This window comes from Coregonus clupeaformis, chromosome 11 (genome assembly GCF_020615455.1).
Source record: "Coregonus clupeaformis isolate EN_2021a chromosome 11, ASM2061545v1, whole genome shotgun sequence".
Lineage (NCBI taxonomy): Eukaryota > Metazoa > Chordata > Actinopteri > Salmoniformes > Salmonidae > Coregonus > Coregonus clupeaformis.
This window is the reverse complement of record NC_059202.1, coordinates 43,978,004-44,002,970: the sequence shown is the minus strand read 5'-3', so window position 1 is coordinate 44,002,970 and position 24,967 is coordinate 43,978,004. Positions and strand designations below refer to the sequence as shown.

Genomic DNA, 24,967 nt, shown 5'->3' with positions numbered 1-24,967 from the left:
AAATGGAAGAAGTTTGGAACCACCAAGATTCTTCCTAGAGCCACTGTGCAATCGGGGGAGAAGGGCCTTGGTCAGGGAGGTGACCAAGAACCTAATGGTCACCCTGACAGAGCTCCAGAGTTCCCTTATGGAGATGGGAGAACCTTCCAGAAGGCCAACCATCTCTGCAGCACTCTACCAAATCAGGCCTTTATGGTAGAGTGGCTAGACGGAAGCCACTCCTAAAAGGCACATGACAGCCCGCTTGGAGTTTGACAAAAGGCACCTAAAGACTCTCAGACCATGAGAAACAAGATTCTCTGGTTTGATGAAACTAAAATTGACAACGACTCTAAGCACACAGACAATACAACGCAGGAGTGGCTTCAGGACAAGTCTCTGAATGTCCTTGAGTGACCCAGCCAGAGCCTGGACTTGAACACAATAGAACATCTCTGGAGAGACCTCAAAATAGCTGTGCAGCGACGATCCCCATCCAACCTGACAGAGCTTGAGAGGATCTGCAGAGAAGGAAGAATGGGAAAAACTCCCCAAATACGGGTGTGCCAAGCTTGTAGCGTCATACCCAAGAAGAATTGAGGCTGTAATCACTGACAAAGGTGCTTCAACAAAGTACTGAGTAAAGGGTCTGAATACTTATGTACATTTGATATTTCAGTCTTTTATTTTTTATAAATCTGCAGAAGAATCTAAAAACCTATTTTTTCTTTGTCATTATGGGGTATTGTGTGTAGATTGATGAGAAAAAACAACAATTTAATCCATTTTAGAATAAGGCTGTAATGTAACAAAATGTGGAAAAGGTCAAGGGGTCTGAATACTTTCCGAATGCACTGTAATTGCCTTTTGATTTACTTTGTTGCTCTTGGCAACCCCAATTTTGGAGGTAAACTTTGTTCCTATCTTCAAGCTTACTGTCCACCCCTTCTGGCTTTCTCTCCCTCTAGCTGTCTATCTCTTACTCTCTCCATGTGTGTTACCAGTCGCTCATGACCAAGCTCTCTAGCCTGAAGCTCTCTGTAGAGCACACTCAGGTAGAGAAGCAGCACTGGGAGGAGCGATGGCGGACCGCTCAGGTGCCTCTTCTTCTTCCTAACCCCTAAACCGCCTCTCGTGCTGACTCCTCCTTCTCCTCCCCCCTCTGCTCCTGTTGTGCTCTGCCTCCTCCTTCGTCTGCACCTGTCCCTTTTCCTCCTCCTTCTCTTCCTCCCCTCCTCTTGTTAACCCACATGGTTGGGGAATCTCATTCACCCAATCCCACACAGGTTCAGGTGGTTCTGCTGAGATCCTCTGGGTAGAGTTTACTAAGAGTATTGTCACCTGTATGACTATCAATTATATGTAATCCATATGAGGAACACCTCTGACGTTGTTCCTCATACAGTGGCTTGCGAAAGTATTCACCCCCCTTGGCAGTTTTTCCTATTTTGTTGCCTTACAACCTGGAATTAAAATTGATTTTTTGAGGGGGTTTGTATCATTTGATTTACACAACATTTAACAAGATTAAAAATATTTTTTATTGTGAAACAAACAACAAATAAGACAAAAAAACAGAAAACTTGAGCGTGCAGTCAATACTTTGTAGAGCAACCTTTTGCAGCAATTACAGCTGCAAGTCTCTTGGGGTATGTCTCTATAAGCTTGGGACATCTAGCCACTGGGATTTTTGCCCATTGCTCCAGCTCCTTCAAGTTGGATGGGTTCCGCTGGTGTACAGCACTCTTTAAGTCATACCACATATTCTCAATTGGATTGAGATCTGGGCTTTGACTAGGCCATTCCAAGACATTTAAAGGTTTCCCCTTAAACCACTCGAATGTTGCTTTAGCAGTATGCTTAGGGTCATTGTCCTGCTAGAAGGTGAACCTCTGTCCCAGTCTCAAATCTCTGGAAGACTGAAACAGGTTTCCCTCAAGAATTTCCCTGTATTTAGCGCCATCCATCATTCCTTCAATTCTGACCAGTTTCCCAGTCCCTGCCGATGAAAAACATCCCCACAGCATGATGCCACCACCACCATGCTTCACTGTGGGGATGGTGTTCTTGGGGTGATGAGAGGTGTTGGGTTTGCGCCAGACATAGCGTATTCCTTGATGGCCAAAAAGCTCAATTTTCTCATCTGACCAGAGTACCTTCTTTCATATGTTTGGGGAGTCTCCCACATTCCTTTTGGTGAACACCAAACGTGTTTGCTTATTCTTTTCGTTAAGCAATGGCTTTTTTCTTGCCACTCTTCCGTAAAGCCCAGCTCTGTGGAGTGTGTGGCTTAAAGTGGTCCTATGGACAGATACTCCTTCAGGGTTATCTTTGGTCTCATTGTTGCCTCTCTGATTAATGCCCTCCTTGCCTGGTCCGTGAGTTTTGGTGGGCAGCCCTCTCTTGGCAGGTTTGTTGTGGTGCGATATTCTTTCAATTTTTTAATAATGGATTTAATTGTGCTCCGTGAGATGTTCAAAGTCTCAGATAAAAAAAATTATAACCGAACCCTGATCTGTACTTCTCCACAACTATATATACTGAGATCATGTGACATATCATGTGACACTTAGATCGCACACAGGTGGACTTTATTTAACTAATTATGTGACTTCTAAAGCTAATTATTTAGGGGCTTCATAGCAAGGGGGGTGAATACATATGCACGCACCACTTTTCCGATTTTTTTCATTTTGCAGATGCTCTTATCCAGAGCGACTTACAGGAGCAATTAGGGTTAAGTGCCTTGCTTAAGGGCACATTGACATATTTTTCAACTAGTCGGCTCGGGGATTAGAACTAGCGACCTTTCGGTTACTGGCATAACACTCTTACCCATTAAGCTACCTGTTATTCAATGTAAGTGTTTTGCAGTAGCAAGTGGAATGGGGTAAAGGGGGCGATACTTATGTCTCAGGCTGCAGACAGGCTGTCCATGTGCACAGGATCTATCTGCCTGTCTCTACACTGTGCTCATCCAGCAGAGACGAGTCAAGTGTGTGTGTGGGCGTGAATGGTAGACAGACATTCACTCTAGGACTTCCATTTAGTTCACTGATCAAGTGCATGACCCCCTATAGGTGTCTCTGTAGTCATTGACTAGTGACTACCTCCCACACAGTCTGTAGTCAGTTCTGCCAGAATGCTCCTGGGCAGGCAGGCAGGCAGATAATCATCATGCTCACCTTCAGGCTGCCACTCAGGCTGCCCTATAGGCTAGATTGGATTAGTGAGATTCCCTGTTTAATGTGCATGTGGTCTATTGGGTTTGTACTGCAGTGGGGAAGTGTACTGTTGTACTTTCATCCAGCCACATTCTCTAGTTCTATGTCTCCTACTGTACCTAATTCCAGCCCCCATTGCTCAAACCTGTGTTACCGGAGAAGGATTGCTGCCCTGTCTATGTGTGGATAGTTACCTTAGGGCCGTACTTGTGAACATCAGCAAAGATTTTAACTTAAACAGTTTATCTGGCTCAAAATGCATATCAGCCAATTAAAATTGTAAATGTACTTACTTACACGTGACAGAACGCTAAATTGTAGCAGGTCCCATCAGATAACATGGTACACGTTAGCCCTATGCTAACTTCACCAGGTGGCAGTGATTATATCCTGGAACAAATTCTTCATCAGCCATTTACAAATGTTGAAGTAGATGGACGTGAACAAACATCTACAGATTGCAGTATTGCAGTAACTGTTATTTTAAGAAGCTTATCGCGAGTCCTGACTCGGACCCACGTTGGTGAGCATCCACACTAGAGGAAAGTTTCTAATTTTACAGTACACCTGTCAATCAACTGATCAACGCATCCTAGTGCAGGCTGTAGGCCTATTAATAAAGTGGTAACACATTCAGCGCTTTCAGGGTGCGTTCATTGTCATAGTGACAACTGCAGATAATATTTAAATGTAGGCTACAAACAATGATAAATAATTTATTTAAATGAATGTACATTTATGATGTCATTGCTTGCCTCGTTGTTTAAGTGGTTTGCAAGTGATTTCCATTTTTCTAAATGGTTGTAAATTCCTTTGGGTCTTCTTTTTCACTGTCCTAATCTCTCTCTGTCCTGTGCAACTATTTGCAGTGCATCAGTGCAACAATGTTCTCTCCTCAACTTTCCCCGACAGTTAATTTGGCCTATGCTGTAGGCCTGTTTTACATACATCAATTAACTAGAGCAAGCCTGCTTCTTTCATCGAATAGGCTATTAGCCCTAGTATAATAAAATATGTCCTATAGCTTTTGTAGCCTTTAGCTTTTCCTGGGATTTCACGAGAAGAAGAATAGCCTATTGCGCACGGTAACTGTCACGATCGCTTAAGGAGGAGGACCAATGCGCAGCGTTGAATGCGTACATATTATTTATTGAATGATGACACGATCAAAACAACGAACGAAACGTGAAGTCCTTCGATACACACAAACCAAAAGGAACAAGAAACCACAACACAAAGTGAAAAGACAGATAGTTAAATATGGCTCCCAATCAGAGACAACCAGCTGTCACTCGTTGCCTCTGATTGGGAGTCACTCAGCCCAACATAGAAAATCAAACATAGAATACACACCCCGGCTCAACATAACATTGTCCCCAGAGCCAGGGCGTGACAGTACCCCCCCCCTAAAGGCGCGGACTCCGACCGCGCCAACCAAATCCCACAGGGGAGGGACCGGGTGGGCACTCCGCCTTGGCGGCGGATCCGGCTCGGGCCTGATCCCCACTCCTCTCCAACCCCCCAAAGCACCCCCGGTCCGGGTCTGGCCCGCTGGCCGGAGCCGGACTGACGATACGCACCCCTGGCTTGGTGCGTGGAGCAGGAATGGACCGGACTGGGCTGGCGACGCGCACCACAGACTTGGTGCGGAGAGCAGGAACGGGCCGGACAGGGCTGACGCAAACGCACCACAGACTTGGTGCGGAGAGCAGGCTACGGGCCGTGCCGGACTGATGACGCACACCACTGGCTTGTGCGGGGAGCTTGGATGGGCCGGACTGGGCTGGCGACGCACCCCGTAGGCTTGGTGCGTGGAGCAGGGACTGGCCGGGCTGGGCTGGCGACGCACACCGTAGGCTTGGTGCGTGGAGCAGGGACTGGCCGGGCTGGGCTGGCGACGCACACCGTAGGCTTGGTGCGGAGAGCAGGAACGGGCCGGACAGGGCTGACGGAAACGCACCACAGACTTGGTGCGGAGAGCAGGCACGGGCCGTGCCGGACTGATGACGCACACCACTGGCTTGGTGCGGGGAGCTTGGATGGGCCGGACTGGGCTGGCGACGCACCCCGTAGGCTTGGTGCGTGGAGCAGGGACAGGCCGGGCTGGGCTGGCGACGCGCACCGTACACTTGGTGCGAGGGGCTGGAACAGGCCGGACCGTACTGGGGACACACACCACTGGCTCTACCTCGGGATCTGGAACGGGCCGGACCGGACTGGTAACACACCCCAGTACCTCTCGCCGTGCCTCTACATCCTCCATCCCCTCTTCGACCAGTGGCCCCGTAACCTGGCGGCCTCCTCTGGCAACCCGCTGGGCCGCTCTACTCGCGGCCTCCTGCTGGTCCGACGTCGTGAGCCCCCCCCTAAAAAATTTCTGGGGGTCTCTCCTCCCCGTGGGCCAGGCCTCCATCGTTCTCGCCAGACTCTCACCCCACTGCTCCAAAGTCCAACCTCTCTCCTCTTCTCTTGGCTTGGCCCAGTCGAGACTCCTACTCAACTGCTCCCAAGTCCATCCTCTCTCTTCTTCATGCTGCTTGGTCCTGTTATGGTGGTTTCTTCTGTCACGATCGCTTAAGGAGGAGGACCAATGCGCAGCGTTGAATGCGTACATATTATTTATTGAATGATGACACGATCAAAACAACGAACGAAACGTGAAGTCCTTCGATACACACAAACCAAAAGGAACAAGAAACCACAACACAAAGTGAAAAGACAGATAGTTAAATATGTCTCCCAATCAGAGACAACCAGCTGTCACTCGTTGCCTCTGATTGGGAGTCACTCAGCCCAACATAGAAAATCAAACATAGAATACACACCCTGGCTCAACATAACATTGTCCCCAGAGCCAGGGCGTGACAGTAACAGCTGGAAAAGAGAGGCTAGCGATGTGTAGCCGAAGTAAGAAGTGAAATATTAGCTAGATATTAGGCCATTCATTAGCTAAATATTAGGGCTATAAATATTTACCTGTCAAAGTGCAAGAAAAAAAGGTTAACTGATTATGAAATGGCAGGTCTGTGCGTTCTTCTGCGTTCCCCGGGCACTCAAAGCTATTGATTAGGCCTATTAATTGGCTTTTCCTGGGACTCCACGATATTTAAGAGGAATAGCCGAGGCAGCGGGGATGCCAGGTGCGTAACTGCACAACAAAACAATGAAGTCAGACAGGTTCGAGATGTGTAACCTAAGTTAGATGCGAATGCATATATTATTTTTTTAGTTCATTTAAAAAAATGTTTTACCCAATTTCGTGGTATCCAATTAGTAGTTACAGTCTTGTCCCATCGCTGCAACTCCCGTACGGATTCGGGAGAGGCGAAGGTCGAGAGCCGTGCGTCCTCCGAAACACTGGCCGACGACTTCAAGGTCTCATTAAAATGCAAATCAATTTATAACATTTTTGACATGCGTTTTTCTGGATATTTTTGTTGTTATTCTGTCTCTCACTGTTCAAATAAACCTACCATTAAAATTATAGACTGATAATTTCTTTGTCGGTGGGCAAACGTACAAAATCAGCAGGGGATCAAATACTTTTTTCCCTCACTGTACATAAATAATTGTCGCTACTATAGGCTATAGCCTATTACATAGACGTGTAGGCTACACTTTTTCCACATTTTGTTCTGTTCCAGCCTGAATTATTAATGGATTAAATTGAGATTTTTTTCCCACTGGCCTACACACAATACCCAATAATGTCAAAGTGGAATTATGTTTTTCAGAATTTTTACAAATTAATTAAAAATGAAAAGCTGAAATGTCTTGAGTCAATAATTATTCAACCCCTTTGTTATGGCAAGCGGAAATAAGTTCAAGAGTAAACATGTGCTTAACAAGTCCCATAATAAATTGCATGGACTCCCTCTGTGTGCAGTAATAGTGTTTAACATGATTTATGAATGACTACCTCGGCTCTGTACCCCACACATACAATTATCTGTAAGGTCCCTCAGTCGAGCAGTGAATTTCAAACACAGATTCAACCACAAAGACCAGGGAGGTTTTCCAATGCCTCGCAAAAAAGGGCACCTATTGTTAGATGGGTAAAAAAAAAAGCTGACATTGAATATCCCTTTGACATGATGAAGTTATGAATTACACTTTGGATGGTGTATCAATACACCCAGTCACTACAAATATACAGGTGTCCTTCCTAACTCAGTTGTCGGAGATGAAGGCAACCGCTCAGGGATTTCACCATGAGGCCAATGGTGACTTTAAAAGAGTTACAGAGTTTAATGACTGTGATAGGAGAAAACTGAGGATGGAGCAACAACATTGTAGTTACTCCACAATACTAACCTAATTGACAGAGTGAAAAGAAGGAAGCCTGTACGGAATACAAATATTCAAAAACATTCATCCTGTTTGCAACAAGGCACTAAAGTAATACTGCAAAAAATGTGGCATAGCAATTCACTAATAGTCCTGAATACAAAGTGTTATGTTTGGGGCAAATCCAATACAACACATTACTGAGTAACACGCTCCATATTTTCAAGTATAGTGGTGGCTGCATCATCTAATGGGTATGCTTGTAATCATTAAGGACTGGGGAGTTTTTCAGGATAAAAAATAAACTGAATGGAGATAAGCACAAGCAAAATCCTAGAGGAAAACCTGGTTCAGTCTGCTTTACACCAGACACTGGGAGATAAGTCTCTAGGCTTACCGCCTTAGTGGAACACGCCACCAATTAGTGATAGCAGTAAGGGTAAATTACAGCATGTCTAACGTTAGGACATTTTGTTACAGACCAATGGAACAAAAGTAAACTTTGAATTAGTAGGTTTAAAATATCACTCTAGTGGCCAGGGCTGACCTATTTTAAGAAATGCCATTGGTTGGTGGATATAAAGTCTAAGATCTTTGATAGGCTGATGAAGAATTTGTTCCAGGATATAATCACTGCCACCTGGTGAAGTTAGCATAGGGCTAACGTGTGCCATGTTAGCTGATGGGACCAGCTACAATTTAGTGTTCTGTCACATGCAAATAAATCAGCGATTTTAATTGGCTGATACCCATTTTGAAACTGTTTACATTTAAATGGTTGATTATGTTCGCAAATATGTCCACCTTGTGTTTAAAGTGCTGTGTTTAACTAGAATAGATGTCTTTGAAACACAGAGATTTTTATGGACTTGAATTGATCAGTATTTGTTTGTCCTCCAGGTGTCTTTTATACAGGTAACAAGCTGAGATTAGGAGCACTCCCTTTAAGAGTGTGCTCCTAATCTCAGCTCGTTACCTGTATAAAAGACACCTGGGAGCCAGAAATCTTTCTGATTGAGAGGGGGTCAAATACGTATTTCCCTCATTAAAATGCAAATCAATTTATAACATTTTTTTGACATGCGTTTTTTCTGGATTTTGTTGTTGTTATTCTGTCTCTCACTGTTCAAATAAACCTACCATTAAAATTATAGACTGATCATGTCTTTGTCAGTGGGCAAACGTACAAAATCAGCAGGGGATCAAATACCTTTTCCCCTCACTGTATGTATATATATATATACTTTTTTTACCCCCTTTTTCTCCCGAATTCGATCTTGTCTCATCGCTGCAACTCCCCAATGGGCGCGGGAGGCGAAGGTCGAGTCATGCGTCCTACGAAACATGACCCGCCTATCCGCACTTCGTAACACCCGCCCGCTTAAACCGGAAGCAAGCCGCACCAATGTGTCGGATGAAACACCGTCCAACTGACGACCGAGATCAGCCTGCAGGTGCCCGGCCCACCACAAGGAGTCGCTAGAGCGTGATGAGCCAAGTAAAGCCCCCCAGGCCAAACCCTCCCCTAACCCGGACGACGCTGGGCCAACTGTGTGCCGCCCTATGGGACTCCCGATCACGGCCGGTTGTGATACAGCCAGGGTCTGTAGTGACACCTCTAGCACTGCGATGCAGAGCCTTAGACCGCTGTGCCACTCGGGAGGCCCCAGGCCTATATGTTTTGATAAGGTTTGTATCACAACTGAAGGAGCCAAATAACTTCTTCTTATTAAAAAAGGTTTTTTGATGCTAGTGGTTGTATTAATTTGGGATCTATCTCATCCCACAACTGTCCCAGACTATGTTTGGAATATTTATTTCTCGCACAGAATAGAATAGGTCGACTTTTGTACTATGGGGGATAATAGATTGACATAGGCTAGTGCTTTTGCTGTTCATTAGGCCTACTCATCTTGTTGGCTGATGAAAAGTAAATGTGGACAGTTCTTCCAATATCTTCAATATGCACCTCGGAATTGGATAAGGATGCGCGCAGTTTCATCCCCGATGTGTCTGTCTTCACTTGTAGCCTATGAGAAAGACCCGATCACATCAGTGAGCGGTGATTCGGAGCATGCAGCACTCAGGGAGAAGGGCACAACGGCCACTGGCCACAAAAGGCATGGATTTTTTTAGGGTGCATTACGACCACACAAAGGGGATGCCACCGTGAAATTCTAGATATTATCAAGTGGTTGTCAAATTGTGAATGAGTGACTGATGTAGTGTGTACAACCTGCACAAAAAACAAAGCAGAGCTCATGCCTTTCAAGCAACTTTTTTCAAATCATGCAGCCTTACAACAACTAAAGTTGCATGAATAACTCTAAATTAAACATATAGGTATACCTATTTCTTTGTTAGCCGCTCAACACAGAATAGCCGCATGTGCGCACTCCCTCAAATCATTTGGAGAAACTATCCTTTCTATTTTATTGAGCTTTGTTCAATTGTATTCTTCATACTATAAAATAATGCCACGGAATTCTAAGTAAATCTTGTCTACTAAATGAACTAGTGTAGCCCACAGCCATACGGCATAGCCAGAATAGGACCTAGCTGTCAAGGGCTGATGTGGATGCGGTGCTGGAGTCAGGCGCAGGACACAGAAGCTTAGTCGAACCGACTTTAATTGTCACAAAGACAAATACAAAATAACGGGCCTCAAAACACAGGAGGCGAGCGATTACGCAAACGGTGCGTAAAACACTAAACACTAGAAAACAATAAACATACACCAACGGACAGGCGTTCAACAACACACAACTGCAAACAAAACCAAAGGAAACTTATAGGTGACCTAATCAATACATAATACGAAACAGGTGCACCAACAAGACAAAACCAAACAAACATAGAGAACATCAAGCGGTAGCAGCTAGTACTCCGGGGATGACGAACGCCGAAGCCTGCCCGAACAAGGAGGAGGAGCAGTCTCGGCGGAATTCGTGACAGTAACCCCCCTTGACGCGCGGCTCCAGCCGTGCGCCGACCCCAGCCTCGGGGACGGCCAGGAGGACGTGGAGCAGGGCGCGTAGGATGACTCCGGTGGAACTCAGTCAGGAGGGATGGATCTAAAATGTCCCTCCTAGGCACCCAGCACCGTTCCTCCGGACCGTACCCCTCCCACTCCACGAGATATTGTAGACCCCCCATCCGACGTCTCGAATCCACGATGGACCGGACTGAGTACGCCGGAGCCCCCTCGATGTCCAGTGGGGGCGGAGGGGTCTCTCTTATCTCACTCTCCTGGAGTGGACCAGCTACCACCGGCCTGAGGAGAGACACATGGAATGAGGGGTTAATGTGATAGTCATTAGGCAGTTGCAACTTGTAACACACCTCGATCAATCTCCTCAGGACTTTAAATGGCCCCACAAACCGCCGGCCAAGCTTCCGGCAGGGCAGGCGAAGGGGCAGGTTTCGGGTCGAGAGCCAGACTCGATCTCCCGGGGCATAAACTGGACCCTCACTGCGGTGGAGATCGGCGCTCACCTTCTGCCTGCTGATGGCCCGCTGCAGATGTACATGTGCAGCGTTCCACGTCTCCTCCGAGCGCCGAAACCACTCATCCACCGCAGGAGCCTCAATCTGGCTCTGATGCCATGGTGCCAGAACCGGCTGATAACCTAACACGCACTGAAAAGGGGTCAGGTTAGTAGAGGAGTGGCGGAGAGAGTTCTGAGCCATCTCTGCCCAGGGGATATACCCCGACCACTCCTCCGGCCGGCCCTGGCAATAGGATCTCAGAAACCTACCCACATCCTGGTTCACTCTCTCCACCTGCCCATTACTCTCAGGGTGGTAACCCGAGGTAAGGCTAACCGAGACCCCCAAGCGTTCCATGAACGCCCTCCAGACTCTAGAGGTGAATTGGGGACCCCGATCAGACACTATATCCTCGGGAACCCCGTAGTGCCGGAAGACGTGGGTGAACAAAGCCTCAGCGGTCTGTAGGGCAGTAGGGAGACCCGGCATTGGAATGAGACGACAGGCCTTAGAGAACCGATCCACAACGACCAGAATAGTGGTATTCCCCTGAGAGGGGGGAAGGTCCGTGACAAAGTCCACCGAGAGGTGAGACCACGGCCGTTGTGGAACGGGCAGGGGTTGTAACTTCCCCCTGGGCAGGTGTCTAGGCGCCTTACACTGAGCGCACACCGAGCAGGAGGAGACATAAACCCTCACGTCCCTAGCCAATGTTGGCCACCAGTACTTAACACTAAGGCAGTGCACTGTCCGGCCAAATCCTGGATGTCCAGAGGAGGGTGACGTATGAGCCCAATAAATGAGACGATCACGGACCTCGAGCGGCACGTACGTCCGACCCACTGGACACTCTGGGGGAGTAGGGTCGGTGCGTAACGCCCGCTCAATTTCCGCATCGACCTCACATACCACCGGTGCCACCAGACAAGACTCCGGCAGTATGGGAGTGGGCTCAATGGACCTCTCCTCTGTGTCATACCGCCGGGACAGGGCATCTGCCTTACTGTTCTGGGACCCTGGGATGTAAGTGATCTTAAAAACGAACCGGGTGAGGAACATGTTCCACCTAGCCTGACGAGGGTTCAATCTCCTAGCTGCCCGGATGTACTCCAGGTTACGATGGTCAGTCAGAATGAGAAAAGGGTGTTGAGCCCCCTCAAGCCAATGCCTCCACACCTTTAGGGCTTGAACCACGGCTAACAGCTCCCTGTCCCCTACGTCATAATTACGCTCCGTTGGGCTGAGCTTTTAGAATAAAAAGCGCAGGGACGGAGCTTAGAGGCGTGCCGGAGCGTTGCGACAGTACTGCCCCAATACCCGGCCTCTGACGCGTCCACCTCTACCTGGAATGCTAAAGCGGGGTCCGGGTGCGCCAGCACCGGAGCCGAAGTGAACAGGTCCTTCAGTTTACAAAACGCCCTGTCCGCTTCAGCCGACCACTGCAAACGCACCAGGCCCCCCTTCAGCAGGGAAGTATTGGGAGCTGCTACCTGTCCAAAACCCCGGATAAACCTCCGGTAGTAATTGGCAAAACCCAAAAACTGCTGCACCTCTTTAACAGTGGTTGGGGTTTGCCAGTTACGCACGGCTGACACACGGTCAATCTCCATCTTCACCCCTGACGCTGACAACCGATGACCCAAGAAGGAGATGGACTCCTGGAAAAACAGACATTTCTCTGCCTTGACATACAAGTCATGCTCCAACAGCCTCCCCAACACTCGGCGCACCAGGGCTACATGCTCGGCTCGTGTAGCAGAGTACACTAGGATGTCGTCAATGTACACTACCACTCCCTGCCCATGCAGGTCCCGGAAGATCTCGTCCACAAATGATTGGAAGACTGAAGGAGCATTCATTAACCCGTATGGCATGACAAGATACTCATAATGACCTGAGGTGGTACTAAATGCCGTCTTCCATTCATCTCCCTCCCTAATGCGCACCAAGTTATAAGCGCTCCTGAGATCCAGTTTTGTGAAGAAACGCGCTCCGCGTAATGATTCAGTCATACTCGCAATCAGAGGAAGAGGGTAACTGTATTTCACAGTGATCTGATTGAGACTACGGTAATCAATACACGGGCGCAACCCTCCATCCTTCTTCTTCACAAAAAATAAACTCGAGGAAGCAGGGGAAGTGGAGGGCCGTATGTATCCCTGTCTCAGGGACTCAGCTATGTATGTCTCCATAGCCGCCGTCTCCTCTTGAGACAGGGGATACACATGGCTCCGCGGGAGTGCCGCACCTGTCTGAAGGTTTATAGCACAATCTCCCTGTCGATGAGGTGGCAATCGCGTCGCCCTCGTCTTGCTGAACACGAGTGCCAAATCCTCATACTCAGGGGGAATGTGCATTGCGGGCACTTGGTTCGGACTCTCCACCGTGGTCGCCCCAACACCTAAACATCGCCCAACACACTGGCCAGACCATTCCTTGAGAGCCCTCTGTTGCCACGAAATGGTGGGGTCATGGGTGATTAACCAAGGAAGCCCCAGCACCACGGGATACGCAGGGGAGTCAATTAGGTACAACTGAATAATCTCCTCATGACCCCCCTGCGTCTTCATCTTTAGTGGCGCTGTGACCTCCCTAATCAACCCAGATCCCAACGGGCGGCTATCTAGGGCATGGACAGGAAAGGGTGCATCAACGGGCAGGAGGGGAATCCCTAACGTAGAACAAAATTTCCGATCAATAAAATTCCCAGCTGCGCCTGAATCGACTAGCGCCTTATGCTGGGAATGAGATGCAACCTGAGGAAATACCACAGGTATACACAAGTGAACAACAGAGAGCTCTGGGTGAGTGGGGCGCCTACTCACCTGAAATGACTCCCCAGTGCGCGACCTGTTGCCCCGATTCCCTGGAGACCCTCCCCAGCACCTAAACGCAGTGTGTCCTCCACGGCCACAGCTGGTGCAGGGGACGGCCCCCCTCGGGTTCTCTCTACTTCTCTCTCTAGCGCCAGCACCCCCGAGCTCCATAGGGCTCGGCTCGGAGGTGCTGGGGGATGGAATGGACGGCCCCAACTCGGGACGTCCGCGGGTGGCCAGCAGGGTATCCAGACGAATGGACATGTCCACTAGCTGGTCGAAGGACAGGTTGGTGTCCCTGCAGGCCAGCTCTCGACGAACGTCCTCACGCAGGCTACACTGATAGTGGTCGATGAGGCCCTCTCATTCCACCCCGCATCCGCCGCTAGAGTCCGGGAAATCCAGGGCGAACTCCTGTGCGCTCCTCTTCCCCCTGTCGGAGGTGGAACAGACGCTCCCCCGCCGCTTTACCCTCAGGAGGGTGATCGAAAACAGCCCTGAAGCGGCGGGAGAACTCTGCGTAGCTGATGGTGGCGGCGTCTATTCCCCTCCATTCGGCGTTGGCCCACTCCAACGCCTTGCCGGAGAGACAGGAGATGAGGGCGGAAACGCTCTCGTATCCCGAGGGCGCCGGGTGTATGGTGGCCAGGTAGAGTTCCACCTGAAGGAGGAACCCCTGACACCCGGCTGCGGTGCCATCATACGCCCTCGGGAGCGAGAGCCGAATCCCACTGGATTCCGGAGCTGTCTGGTGGGGCTGGCCGATGGTGGTGGTAATGTGGGAGGAGGTGTGGGCACGCCTCCCCTTTCCCATCGGCGCAGGGTGTTCATAACCTCCTGCATGGCGGAGCCGAGTTGCTGGATCCTGGCGTCCTGGCAGCTGACCCGATCCTCCAGCGACTCTGTCGCCGCTGCTGCTCCTGCTGACTCCATATTCTGGTGTGTTGTTCTGTCAAGGGCTGATGTGGATGCAGTGCTGGAATCAGGCGCAGGACACAGAAGCTTAGTCGAACCGACTTTAATTGTCACAAAGACAAATACAAAATAACGGGCCTCAAAACACAGGAGGCGAGCGATTACGCAAACGGTGCGTAAAACACTAAACACTAGAAAACAATAAACATACACCAACAGACAGGCGTTCAACAACACACAACTGCAAACAAAACCAAAGGAAACTTATAGGTGACCTAATCAATACATAATACGAAACAGGTGCACCAACAAGACAAAACCAAACAAACATCAAGCGGTAGCAGCTAGTACTCCGGGGACGACGAACGCCGAAGCCTGCCCGAACAAGGAGGAGGAGCAGTCTCGGCGGAATTCGTGACACTAACATAAGGACAACTCAGAGTATGCTATTCTGTTCTTCTGAAATAGACTACATTTTCTTCATATCATGCTTCTTTAGACCTGTCTAAAATAAATAATGGATTTATTGTGAAGGTGTAGGCTATATTACATGGATTTATTAGACTTTTATAATGTAGATGTTCCAAAGGTCTACATCAGTGGCTTGTAGACTATGTGTGGAAGCCAGGAGATGCAAAATGTGTTTATGTTATTTACTGGTCAATTACCATGAGACCGACAGTTATTTGACCCTGGCGCCCTGGCGCCGACGACTAAGATAGCGGCCTCGCGACTAGCTCTTAAAAAACTTTGCAGTATTTTGTTTTTTTATGTATAATTTTTTACATTATTAGCTCAGAAAATGTTTTGTATCATTACATACGGGGAAAACTATTGGATATCAGAGCGGCGGTAACTCACCAGCATTACGACCAGGAATACGACTTTCCCGAAGCAGATCCTTTGTTTGCTCTCCCCAGGGCAACTGAACTGATTCCTGCGGCTGACCCAAAACATCACTTGCGGAGGAGCGGCACTCGGAGCGGCCTGCTGGTTCGACTTAGGAGGCGCGCACACCACCCACCGCTTCCAAGTATACTACTCGCTAATGTTCAGTCTCTGGTTAACAAGTTCGACGAACTCCGGGCAAGGATTTCTTTCCAGAGAGACATCAAGGCCTGTAACATACTTTGTTTCACGGAAACATGGCTCTCTTGGGATATTCTGTCGAAATCGGTCCAGCCAGATGGGTTCTCAGTTCATCGCGCAGACAGGAATAAATATCTCTCCGGGAAGCAGAAGGGCGGAGGTGTGTGTTTCATGATTAACGACTCATGGTGTAATTGTAGGAACATCCAGGAATTCGAGTCCTTTTGTTCACCCAACCTAGAATATCTCACAATCAAATGCCGACCGCATTATCTCCCAAGATAATTTTCTTTGGTTATAGTCACAGCCGTGTATTTCCCCCCTCAAGCCGATACTATGATGGCCCTCAAAGAACTTCACTGGACTTTATGCAAACTGGAAACCACATATCCTGAGGCTGCATTTATTGTAGCCGGGGATTTTAACAAAGCAAATTTGAAGACTAGGCTGCCAAAGTTCTATCAACATATCGACTGTTGTACTCGCGCTGCCAAAATCCTCAACCATTTCTATTCGAACTTCCAGGATGGTTATAAGGCCCTCCCCCGCCCTCCTTTCGGCAAATCTGACCATGACTCCATTTTGCTCCTCCCTTCCTATAGGCAGAAACCCAAACAAGAAATACCCGTGCTAAGGACTATTCAACGCTGGTCTGACCAATCGGAATCCACGCTTCAAGATTGTTTTGATCACGTGGACTGGGATATGTTCCGGGTAGCTTCCGAAAATAATTTAGACGAATACACTGAAACGGTGACTGAGTTTATCAGGAAGTGTATAGGTGATGTTGTGCCCACTGTGACTATTAAAACCTACCCTAACCAGAAACCGTGGATAGATGGCAGCATTTGCGCAAATCTGAAAGCGTGAACCACCACATTCAACCATGGCAAGGTGACTGGGAATATGGCAGAATAGAAACAGTGTAGCATCAGTATAGAGACAAAGTGGAGTCGCAATTCAACGGCTCAGACACGAGACATATGTGGCAGGGTCTACAGACAATCATGGACTACAAAAGGAAAACCAGCCACGTCACCAACACCAACATCTTGCTTCCAGACAAGCTAAACACCTTCTTCGCCCGCTTTGAGGATAACACAGTGTCACTGACGAGGCCCACTACCAAGGACTGTGGCCTCTCCTTCTCCGTGGCCATTGTGATTAAGACATTTCAGCATGTTAACCCCCGCAAGGCTGCCGGCCCAGACGGTATCCCTAGCCGCATCCTCAGAGCATGTGCAGACCAGCTGGCTGGTGTGTTTATGGATATATTCAATCTCTCCCTTTCCCTGTCAGCTGTTTCCACATGCTTCAAGATGGCCACCATTGTTCCTGTACCCAAGAAAGCAAAGGTAACTGAACTAAATGACTATCACCCTGTAGCACTCACCTCTCTACCTTACCTGTCACCCTAGACCCACTTCAATTTGCTTACCGCCCCAATAGATCCACAGACGATGCAATCGTCATCACACTGCACACTGCCCTATCCCATCTGGACAAAAGGAATACCTATGTAAGAATACTGTTCATTGACTATAGCTCAGCATTCAACACCATAGTACCCTCCAAGCTCATCATTAAGCTCGAGGCCCTGGGTCTGAACCCCGCCCTGTGCAACTGGGTCCTGGACTTCCCAACGGGCCGCCCCCAGGTGGTGAAGGTAGGAAACAACATCTCCACTTCGCTGATCCTCAACACTGGGGTAGTAGGCTTGATTACCAACAATGACGAGACCGCCTACAGGGAGGAGGTGAGGGCTCTGGGAGTGTGGTGCCAGAAAAATAACCTCTCACTCAATATCAACCAAACAAAGGAGATGATCGTGGACTTCAGGAAACAGCAGAGGGTGCACCCCCCCCCAGGAAACAGCAGAAGGTGGAAAGCTTCAAGTTCCTTGGCGTACACATCACCGACAAACTGAAATGGTCCACCCACGCAGACAGTGTGGTGAAGAAGGCGCAACAGAGCCTCTTCAACCTCAGGAGGCTGAAGAAATTCGGCTTGGCACCTAAAACCCTCACAAACTTTTACATATGCACAATTGAGAGCATCCTGTCGGGCTGTATCACTGCCTTGTGCGGCAACTGCACCGCCCGCAACCGCAGGGCTCTCCAGAGAGTGGTGTGGTCTGACGAACTCATTACCGGGGGCAAACTACCCGCCCTCCAAGACACATACAGCACCCAATGTCACAGGAAGGCCAAAAAGATCATCAAGGACATCAACCACCCGAGCCACTGCTTGTTCACCCCGCTATCATCCAGAAGGCGAGGTCAGTACAGGTGCATCAAAGCTGGGACCGAGAGAATGAAAGACAGCTTCTATCTCAAGGCCATCAGACTGTTAAATAGCCATCACTAGCACATTAGAGGCTGCTGCTGCCTATTGAAATCACTGGCCACTTTAAGAAATGGAACACTAGTCACTTTAATAATGTTTACATATGTCTTCTCATATGTATATACTGCATTCTATTCTATAATATTCTACTGTATCTTAGTCCATGCCGCTCTGTCATTGCTTGTCCATATACAGTGGGGAGAACAAGTATTTGATACACTGCCGATTTTGCAGGTTTTCCTACTTACAAAGCATGTAGAAGTCTGTAATTTTTATCATATGTACACTTCAACTGTGAGAAAAAAAAAAAAATCCAGAAAATCACATTGTATGATTTTTAAGTAATAAGTATATGATCACCTACCAACCAGTAACAATTCCGGCTCTCACACACCTGTTAGTTTTTCTATAAGAAGTCCTCCTGTTCTCCACTCATTACCTGTATTAACTGCACCTGTTTGAACTCGTTACCTGTATAAAAGACACCTGTCCACACACTCAATCAAACAGACTCCAACCTCTCCACAATGGCCAAGACCAGAGAGCTGTGTAAGGACATCAGGGATACAATTGTAGACCTGCACAAGGATGGGATGGGCTACAGGACAATAGGCAAGCAGCTTGGTGAGAAGGCAACAACTGTTGGCGCAATTATTAGAAAATGGAAGAAGTTCAAGATGACGGTCAATCACCCTCGGTCTGGGGCTCCATGCAAGATCTCACCTCGTGGGGCATCAATGATCATGAGGAAGGTGAGGGATCAGCCCAGAACTACACGGCAGGACCTGGTTAATGACCTGAAGAGAGCTGGGACCACAGTCTCAAATAAAACCATTAGTAACACACTACACCGTCATGGATTAAAATCCTGCAGCACACGCAAGGTCCCCCTGCTCAAGCCAGCGCATGTCCAGGCCCGTCTGAAGTTTGCCAATGACCATCTGGATGATCCAGAGGAGGAATGGGAGAAGGTCATGTGGTCTGATGAGACAAAAATTGAGCTTTTTGGTCTAAACTCCACTCGCCGTGTTTGGAGGAAGAAGAAGGATGAGTACAACCCCAAGAACACTATCCCAACCGTGAAGCATGGAGGTGGAAACATCATTCTTTGGGGATGCTTTTCTGCAAAGGGGACAGGACGGCTGCACCGTATTGAGGGGAGGATGGATGGGGCCATGTATCGCGAGATCTTGGCCAACAACCTCCTTCCCTCAGTAAAAGCATTGAAGATGGGTCGTGACTGGGTCTTCCAGCATGACAACGACCCAAAACACACAGCCAGGGCAACTAAGGAGTGGCTCCGTAAGAAGCATCTCAAGGTCCTGGAGTGGCCTAGCCAGTCTCCAGACCTGAACCCAATAGAACATCTTTGGAGGGAGATGAAAGTCCGTATTGCCCAGCGACAGCCCCGAAACCTGAAGGATCTGGAGAAGGTCTGTATGGAGGAGTGGGCCAAAATCCCTGCTGCAGTGTGTGCAAACCTGGTCAAGACCTACAGGAAACGTATGATCTCTGTAATTGCAAACAAAGGTTTCTGTACCAAATATTATGTTCTGCTTTTCTGATGTATCAAATACTTATGTCATGCAATAAAATGCAAAATTACTTAAAAATCATACAATGTGATTTTCTGGATTCCGTCTCTCACAGTTGAAGTGTACCTATGATAGAAATTACAGACCTCTACATGCTTTGTAAGTAGGAAAACCTGCAAAATCGGAAGTGTATCAAATACTTGTTCTCCCCACTGGTCCTCTGTAGCTCAACTGGTAGAGCACGGCGCTTGTAACGCCAAGGTAGTGGGTTCGATCCCCGGGACCATCCATACACAAAAATGTATGCACGCATGACTGTAAGTCGCTTTGGATAAAAGCGTCTTGCTAAATGGCATATTATGTATATATTCCATTCCTTACTAGTTTTGTGTGCATTGGGTATATGTTGTGAAATTGTTAGATATTACTTGTTAGATATTACTGCACTGTCGTAGCTAGAAACACAAGCATTTCGCTACACCCGCTATAACATCTGTGTATGTGACAAATACAATTTGATTTGATTTGATTTAATTTCTTGACAATCACCGGCTGATGAAATTTTGTGACCGCCACAGGCCTAACCACACCCCTCTCATGCTTTTCCTCCTTGAGGAAGACATACGGTGCCTTACAAAAGTATTCATCCCCTTTGGCGTTTTTCCTATTTTGTTGCATTACAAATTGATTTGGATGGATTTCATGTAATGGACATACACAAAATAGTCCAAATTGGTGGTGAAATGAAAAAAATTACTTGTTTCAAACAATTCTAAAAAATAAATAACGGAAAAGTAGTGCGTGCATATGTATTCACCCCCTTTGCTATAAAGCCCCTAAATAAGATCTGGTGCAACCAATTACCTTCAGAAGTCACATAATTAGTTAAATAAAGTCCATCTGTGTGCACTCTAAGTGTCACATGATCTGTCACATGATCTCAGTATTTATACACCTGTTCTGAAAGGCCCCAGAGTCTGCAACACCACTAAGCAAGGGGCACCACCAAGCAAGCGGCACCATGAAGCCCAAGGAGCTCTCCAAACAGGTCAGGGACAAAGTTATGGAGAAGTACAGATCAAGGTTGGGTTATAAAAAAATATCAGAAACTTTGAACATCCCATGGAGCACCATTAACTCCATTATTAAAAAATGGAAAGAATATGGCACCACAGAAAACCTGCCAAGAGAGGGCCGCCCACCAAAACTCACGGACCAGACAAGGAGGGCATTAATCAGAGAGGCAACAAAGAGACAAAAGATAACCCTGAAGGAGCTGCAAAGCTCCACAGCGGAGATTGGAGTATCTGTCCATAGGACCACTTTAAGCTATACACTCCACAGAGCTGGGCTTTAAGGAAGAGTGGCCAGAAAAAAGCCATTGCTTAAAGAAAAAAATTAGCAAACATGTTTGGTGTTTGCCAAAAGTCATTTTGGAGACTCCCCAAACATATGGAAGAAGGTACTCTGGTCAGATGAGACTAAAATTGAGCTTTTTGGCCATCAAGGAAAACGCTATGTCTGGCGCAAACCTAACACCTCTCATCACCCCGAGAACACCATCCCCACAGTGAAGCATGGTGGTGGCAGCATCATGCTGTGGGGATGTTTTTCATCGGTAGTGACTGGGAAACTGGTCAGAATTGAAGGAATGATGGATGGCGCTAAATACAGGGAAATTATTCAGGGAAACATGCTTCAGTCTTCCAGAGATTTGAGACTGGGACGGAGGTTTGCCTTCCAGCAGGACAATGCCCCTAAGCATACTGCTAAAGCAACACTCGAGTGGTTTAAGGGGAAACATTTAAATGTCTTGGAATGGCCTAGTCAAAGCCCAGACCTCAATCCAATTGAGAATCTGTGGTATGACTTAAAGAGTGCTGTACACCAGCGGAACTAATCCAACTTGAAGGAGCTGGAGCAGTTTTGCCTTGAAGAATGGGCAAAAATCCCAGTGGCTAGATGTGCCAAGTTTATAGAGACATACCCCAAGATACTTGCAGCTGTAATTGCTGCAAAAGGTGGCTCTACAAACTTTGGGGGTGTGGGGGTGAACAGTTATGCACGCTCAAGTTTTCTGTTGTTTTGTCTTATTACTTGTTTGTTTCACCAAAAAAAGTATTTTGCATCTTCAAAGTGGTAGGCATGTTGGGTAAATCAAATTATACAAACCCCCAAAAAATCAATTTTAATTCTAGGTTGTAAGGCAACAAAATAGCAAAAATTCCAAGGGGGGTGAATACTTTCGCAAGCCACTGTAATTGTATTGCCACCTTGTACCTATATCTGTCTGAGACCTAATGTCATAATGTGGTTTTAAACATGGAGTATTGACTTGTATCACTCCATTGACCGTGAACCTCTCTCTACAGACGGAGATAGCAGACCTACAGCAGATACTGGCTTCCAAAGACTCTGAGATCGAGGGCCTACAGAGCCAGTTAGTCTCCAGAGGCTCAATGACCAATGAGAACCCAGAGAGAGGTAACTTTACCTGTCAAACATACATCATCAGTAATACCAGAGACTGGCCATTTTAACTCATAGTGTCAGGATTTCAGGTGTCCACCACATACTAAATACCATCCACTAATGCATATTCTACTGTCAGGGCAGGGGGCAAGTTTGAACTTTGACATTTGATAATACGAACTAATGATACATATTTCGAGTTTGAATTTGACCAAGCTAATTTGATCCAGCTAGTCATCTGCATGTGTGACGTCAGATGTGGTGCCACATTCAGATAATACAATACCTATCAAATGCCCTCTCTCTACCCCATCCACTGTTGTCTCTTTACTCTATGCTGCCCCCTGCTGTAGAGGAGGTGTATAGGAGACAGCTGACAGACAAATGTAAGTCTCTAGTCTCTAAGCTCCTGTAGTTGTGGCCCTGGTGCAATGCTGCTCCGCCGTCACTGCCTCTCTGTTGTGCTGTCTAATCCACACTGGCATGCTGTCATGTCTGTCACACCCATTCCATCAGCCTCAGCAGCTGCAGAGGGGAGAAGGGGGAGGGGCAGAAGGGGGAGGGGAGGGGGGAGGGAAGCTCTGACAATTCATCCTCACACCCACGCCCATGAGAACATTGGAGATGACATGGCCTAATAGAGAAGCATGTCTGTTCTACGAAAAATATCCTCAAATATTTTATTTTATCTGTTACGCTGTGTGCACTGAACTGACATACATGATTGTTGCTGACACAACGATCAGATGAAGTGAATTAAAATAATACATACCACCGCAGCACGCAACTCAAACAGCCTACTGATGGAACTTTCCAGTGCGACTATTTTTGCCATGTAATGTTATTATTAAAACAAAATCAGACCACCCCATAGTAGAATAGTTTACCTATTTACTTAGTCGGCTTGTTGTAGTGTGTTCTATGTGAGATAAATATTCCTCTCAAGGCACATTCAAGTTGCGAGAACCATAGGGAGGGAAACGTACTCTGACAAGCAGTCAATGCAGAACAATTCTTAATGCAATCGCGCGGAAAAACACTTTTGAAAGCAGTTTTGGCCTTTGTTAAAAAAAAGAGGGAATCCCAGCTTTGCATTGCTACCATGTTTATTTCTCTACTCCTAAAATTGCGCAACAACAATGTAACCATTTTTACCAATATGTTATTGGGCTCATTTCTGGAGGTGGAAAATATATTTTAGATGGTGTCAGCATTTTATTCATTTTGGAGTAGAATGTCCTTTCCCGGGGAGGACACCGAACCCCCTAAAAAAGGGAACTGGAATTTGTCAAACTCTCAGTTTAATACAGTGCATTCGGAAAGTATTCAGACCCCTTGACTTTTTCAACATTTTGTTACATTACAGCCTTGTTCTAAAATGATTAAATTTGTTTTTTCCCCTCATCAATCTACACACAATACCCCATAATGTCAAAGCAAAAACTGGTTTTTAGAAATGTTTGCAAATGTATTGCAAATAAAAAACGGAAATATCACATTTATATAAGTATTCAGACCCTTTACTCAGTACTTTGTTGAAGCACCTTTGGCAGCGATTACAGCCTTGAGTCTTCTTGGGTATGACGCTACAAGCTTGGCACACCTGTATTTGGGGAGTTTCTCCCATTCTTCTCTGCAGATCCTCTCAAGCTCTGTCAGGTTGGATGTGGAGCGTTGCTGCACAGCTATTTTAAGGTCTCTCCAGAGATGTTCGATTGGGTTCAAGTCCGGGCTCTGGCTGTGCCACTCAAGGACATTCAGAGACTTGTCCCGAAGCCACTCCTGCGTTGTATTGGCTGTGTGCTTAGGGTCGTTGTCCTGTTGGAAGGTGAACCTTCGTCCCAGTTTGAGGTCCTGAGCGCTCTGGAGCAGATTTTCATTAAGGATCTCTCAGTACTTTGCTCCGTTCATCTTTCCCTTGATCCTGAATAGTCTCCCTGTCCCTGCTGCTGAAAAACATCCCCACAGCATGATGCTGCCACCACCATGCTTCACCGTAGGGATGGTGCCAGGTTTCCTCCAGACGTGATGCTTGGCATTCAGGCCAAAGAGTTAAATCTTGGTTTCATCAGACCAGAGAATCTTGTTTCTCATGGTCTGAGAGTCTTTAGGTGCCTTTTGGCAAACTCCAAGCGGGCTGTCATGTGCCCTTTACTGAGGAGTGGCTTCCATCTGGCCACTCTACCATAAAGGCCTGATTGGTAGAGTGCTGCAGCGATGGTTTTCCTTCTGGAAGGTTCTCCCATCTCCACAGAGGAACTCTGGAGCTCTGTCAGAGTGACAATCAGGTTCTTGGTCACCTCTATGACCAAGGCCCTTCTCCCCCGATTGCTCAGTTTGGTCGGGTGGACAGCTCTAGGAAAAGTCTTGGTGGTTCCAAACTTCTTCCATTTAAGATTGATGGAGGCCACTGTGTTCTTGGGGACCTTCAATGCTGCAGAAATGTTTTGGTACCCTTCCCCAGAATTGTACCTCGACACAATCCTGTCTCGGAACTCGACGGACAATTCCTTTGACCTCATGGCTTGGTTTTTGCTCTGACATGCAATGTGAACTGTGGGACCTTATATAGACAGGTGTGTGCCTTTCCAAATCATATCCAATCAATTGAATTTACCACAGGTGGACTCCAATCAAGTTGATGAGGAAAAAAACAATTTAATCAATTTTAGAATAAGGCTGTAACGTAACAAATGTGGAAAATGTAATGCGGTCTGAATGATTTCCAAATGCACTCTACATGTACAAAATGATCCTCTTTCCCTAAAAGCATGATGGTCATTACTGCTTTACATGAAAGGTTAACTTGGCCCCG

The 24,967-nt window shown here is 47.2% G+C and overlaps 1 protein-coding gene across 1 annotated transcript in view; it reads left to right on the top strand.

The window, feature by feature from the left end:
• LOC121576916 (liprin-beta-2-like) overlaps positions 1–24,967 on the top strand; it is a 133,765-nt gene that overhangs the window by 89,162 nt on the left and 19,636 nt on the right. The window contains exons 9-11 of the mRNA XM_041890507.2: positions 948–1,076; positions 22,053–22,164; positions 22,506–22,538. Of these exons, the coding sequence (XP_041746441.1) occupies positions 948–1,076; positions 22,053–22,164; positions 22,506–22,538 (274 nt within the window). The remainder of the gene's footprint in view (positions 1–947; positions 1,077–22,052; positions 22,165–22,505; positions 22,539–24,967) is intronic.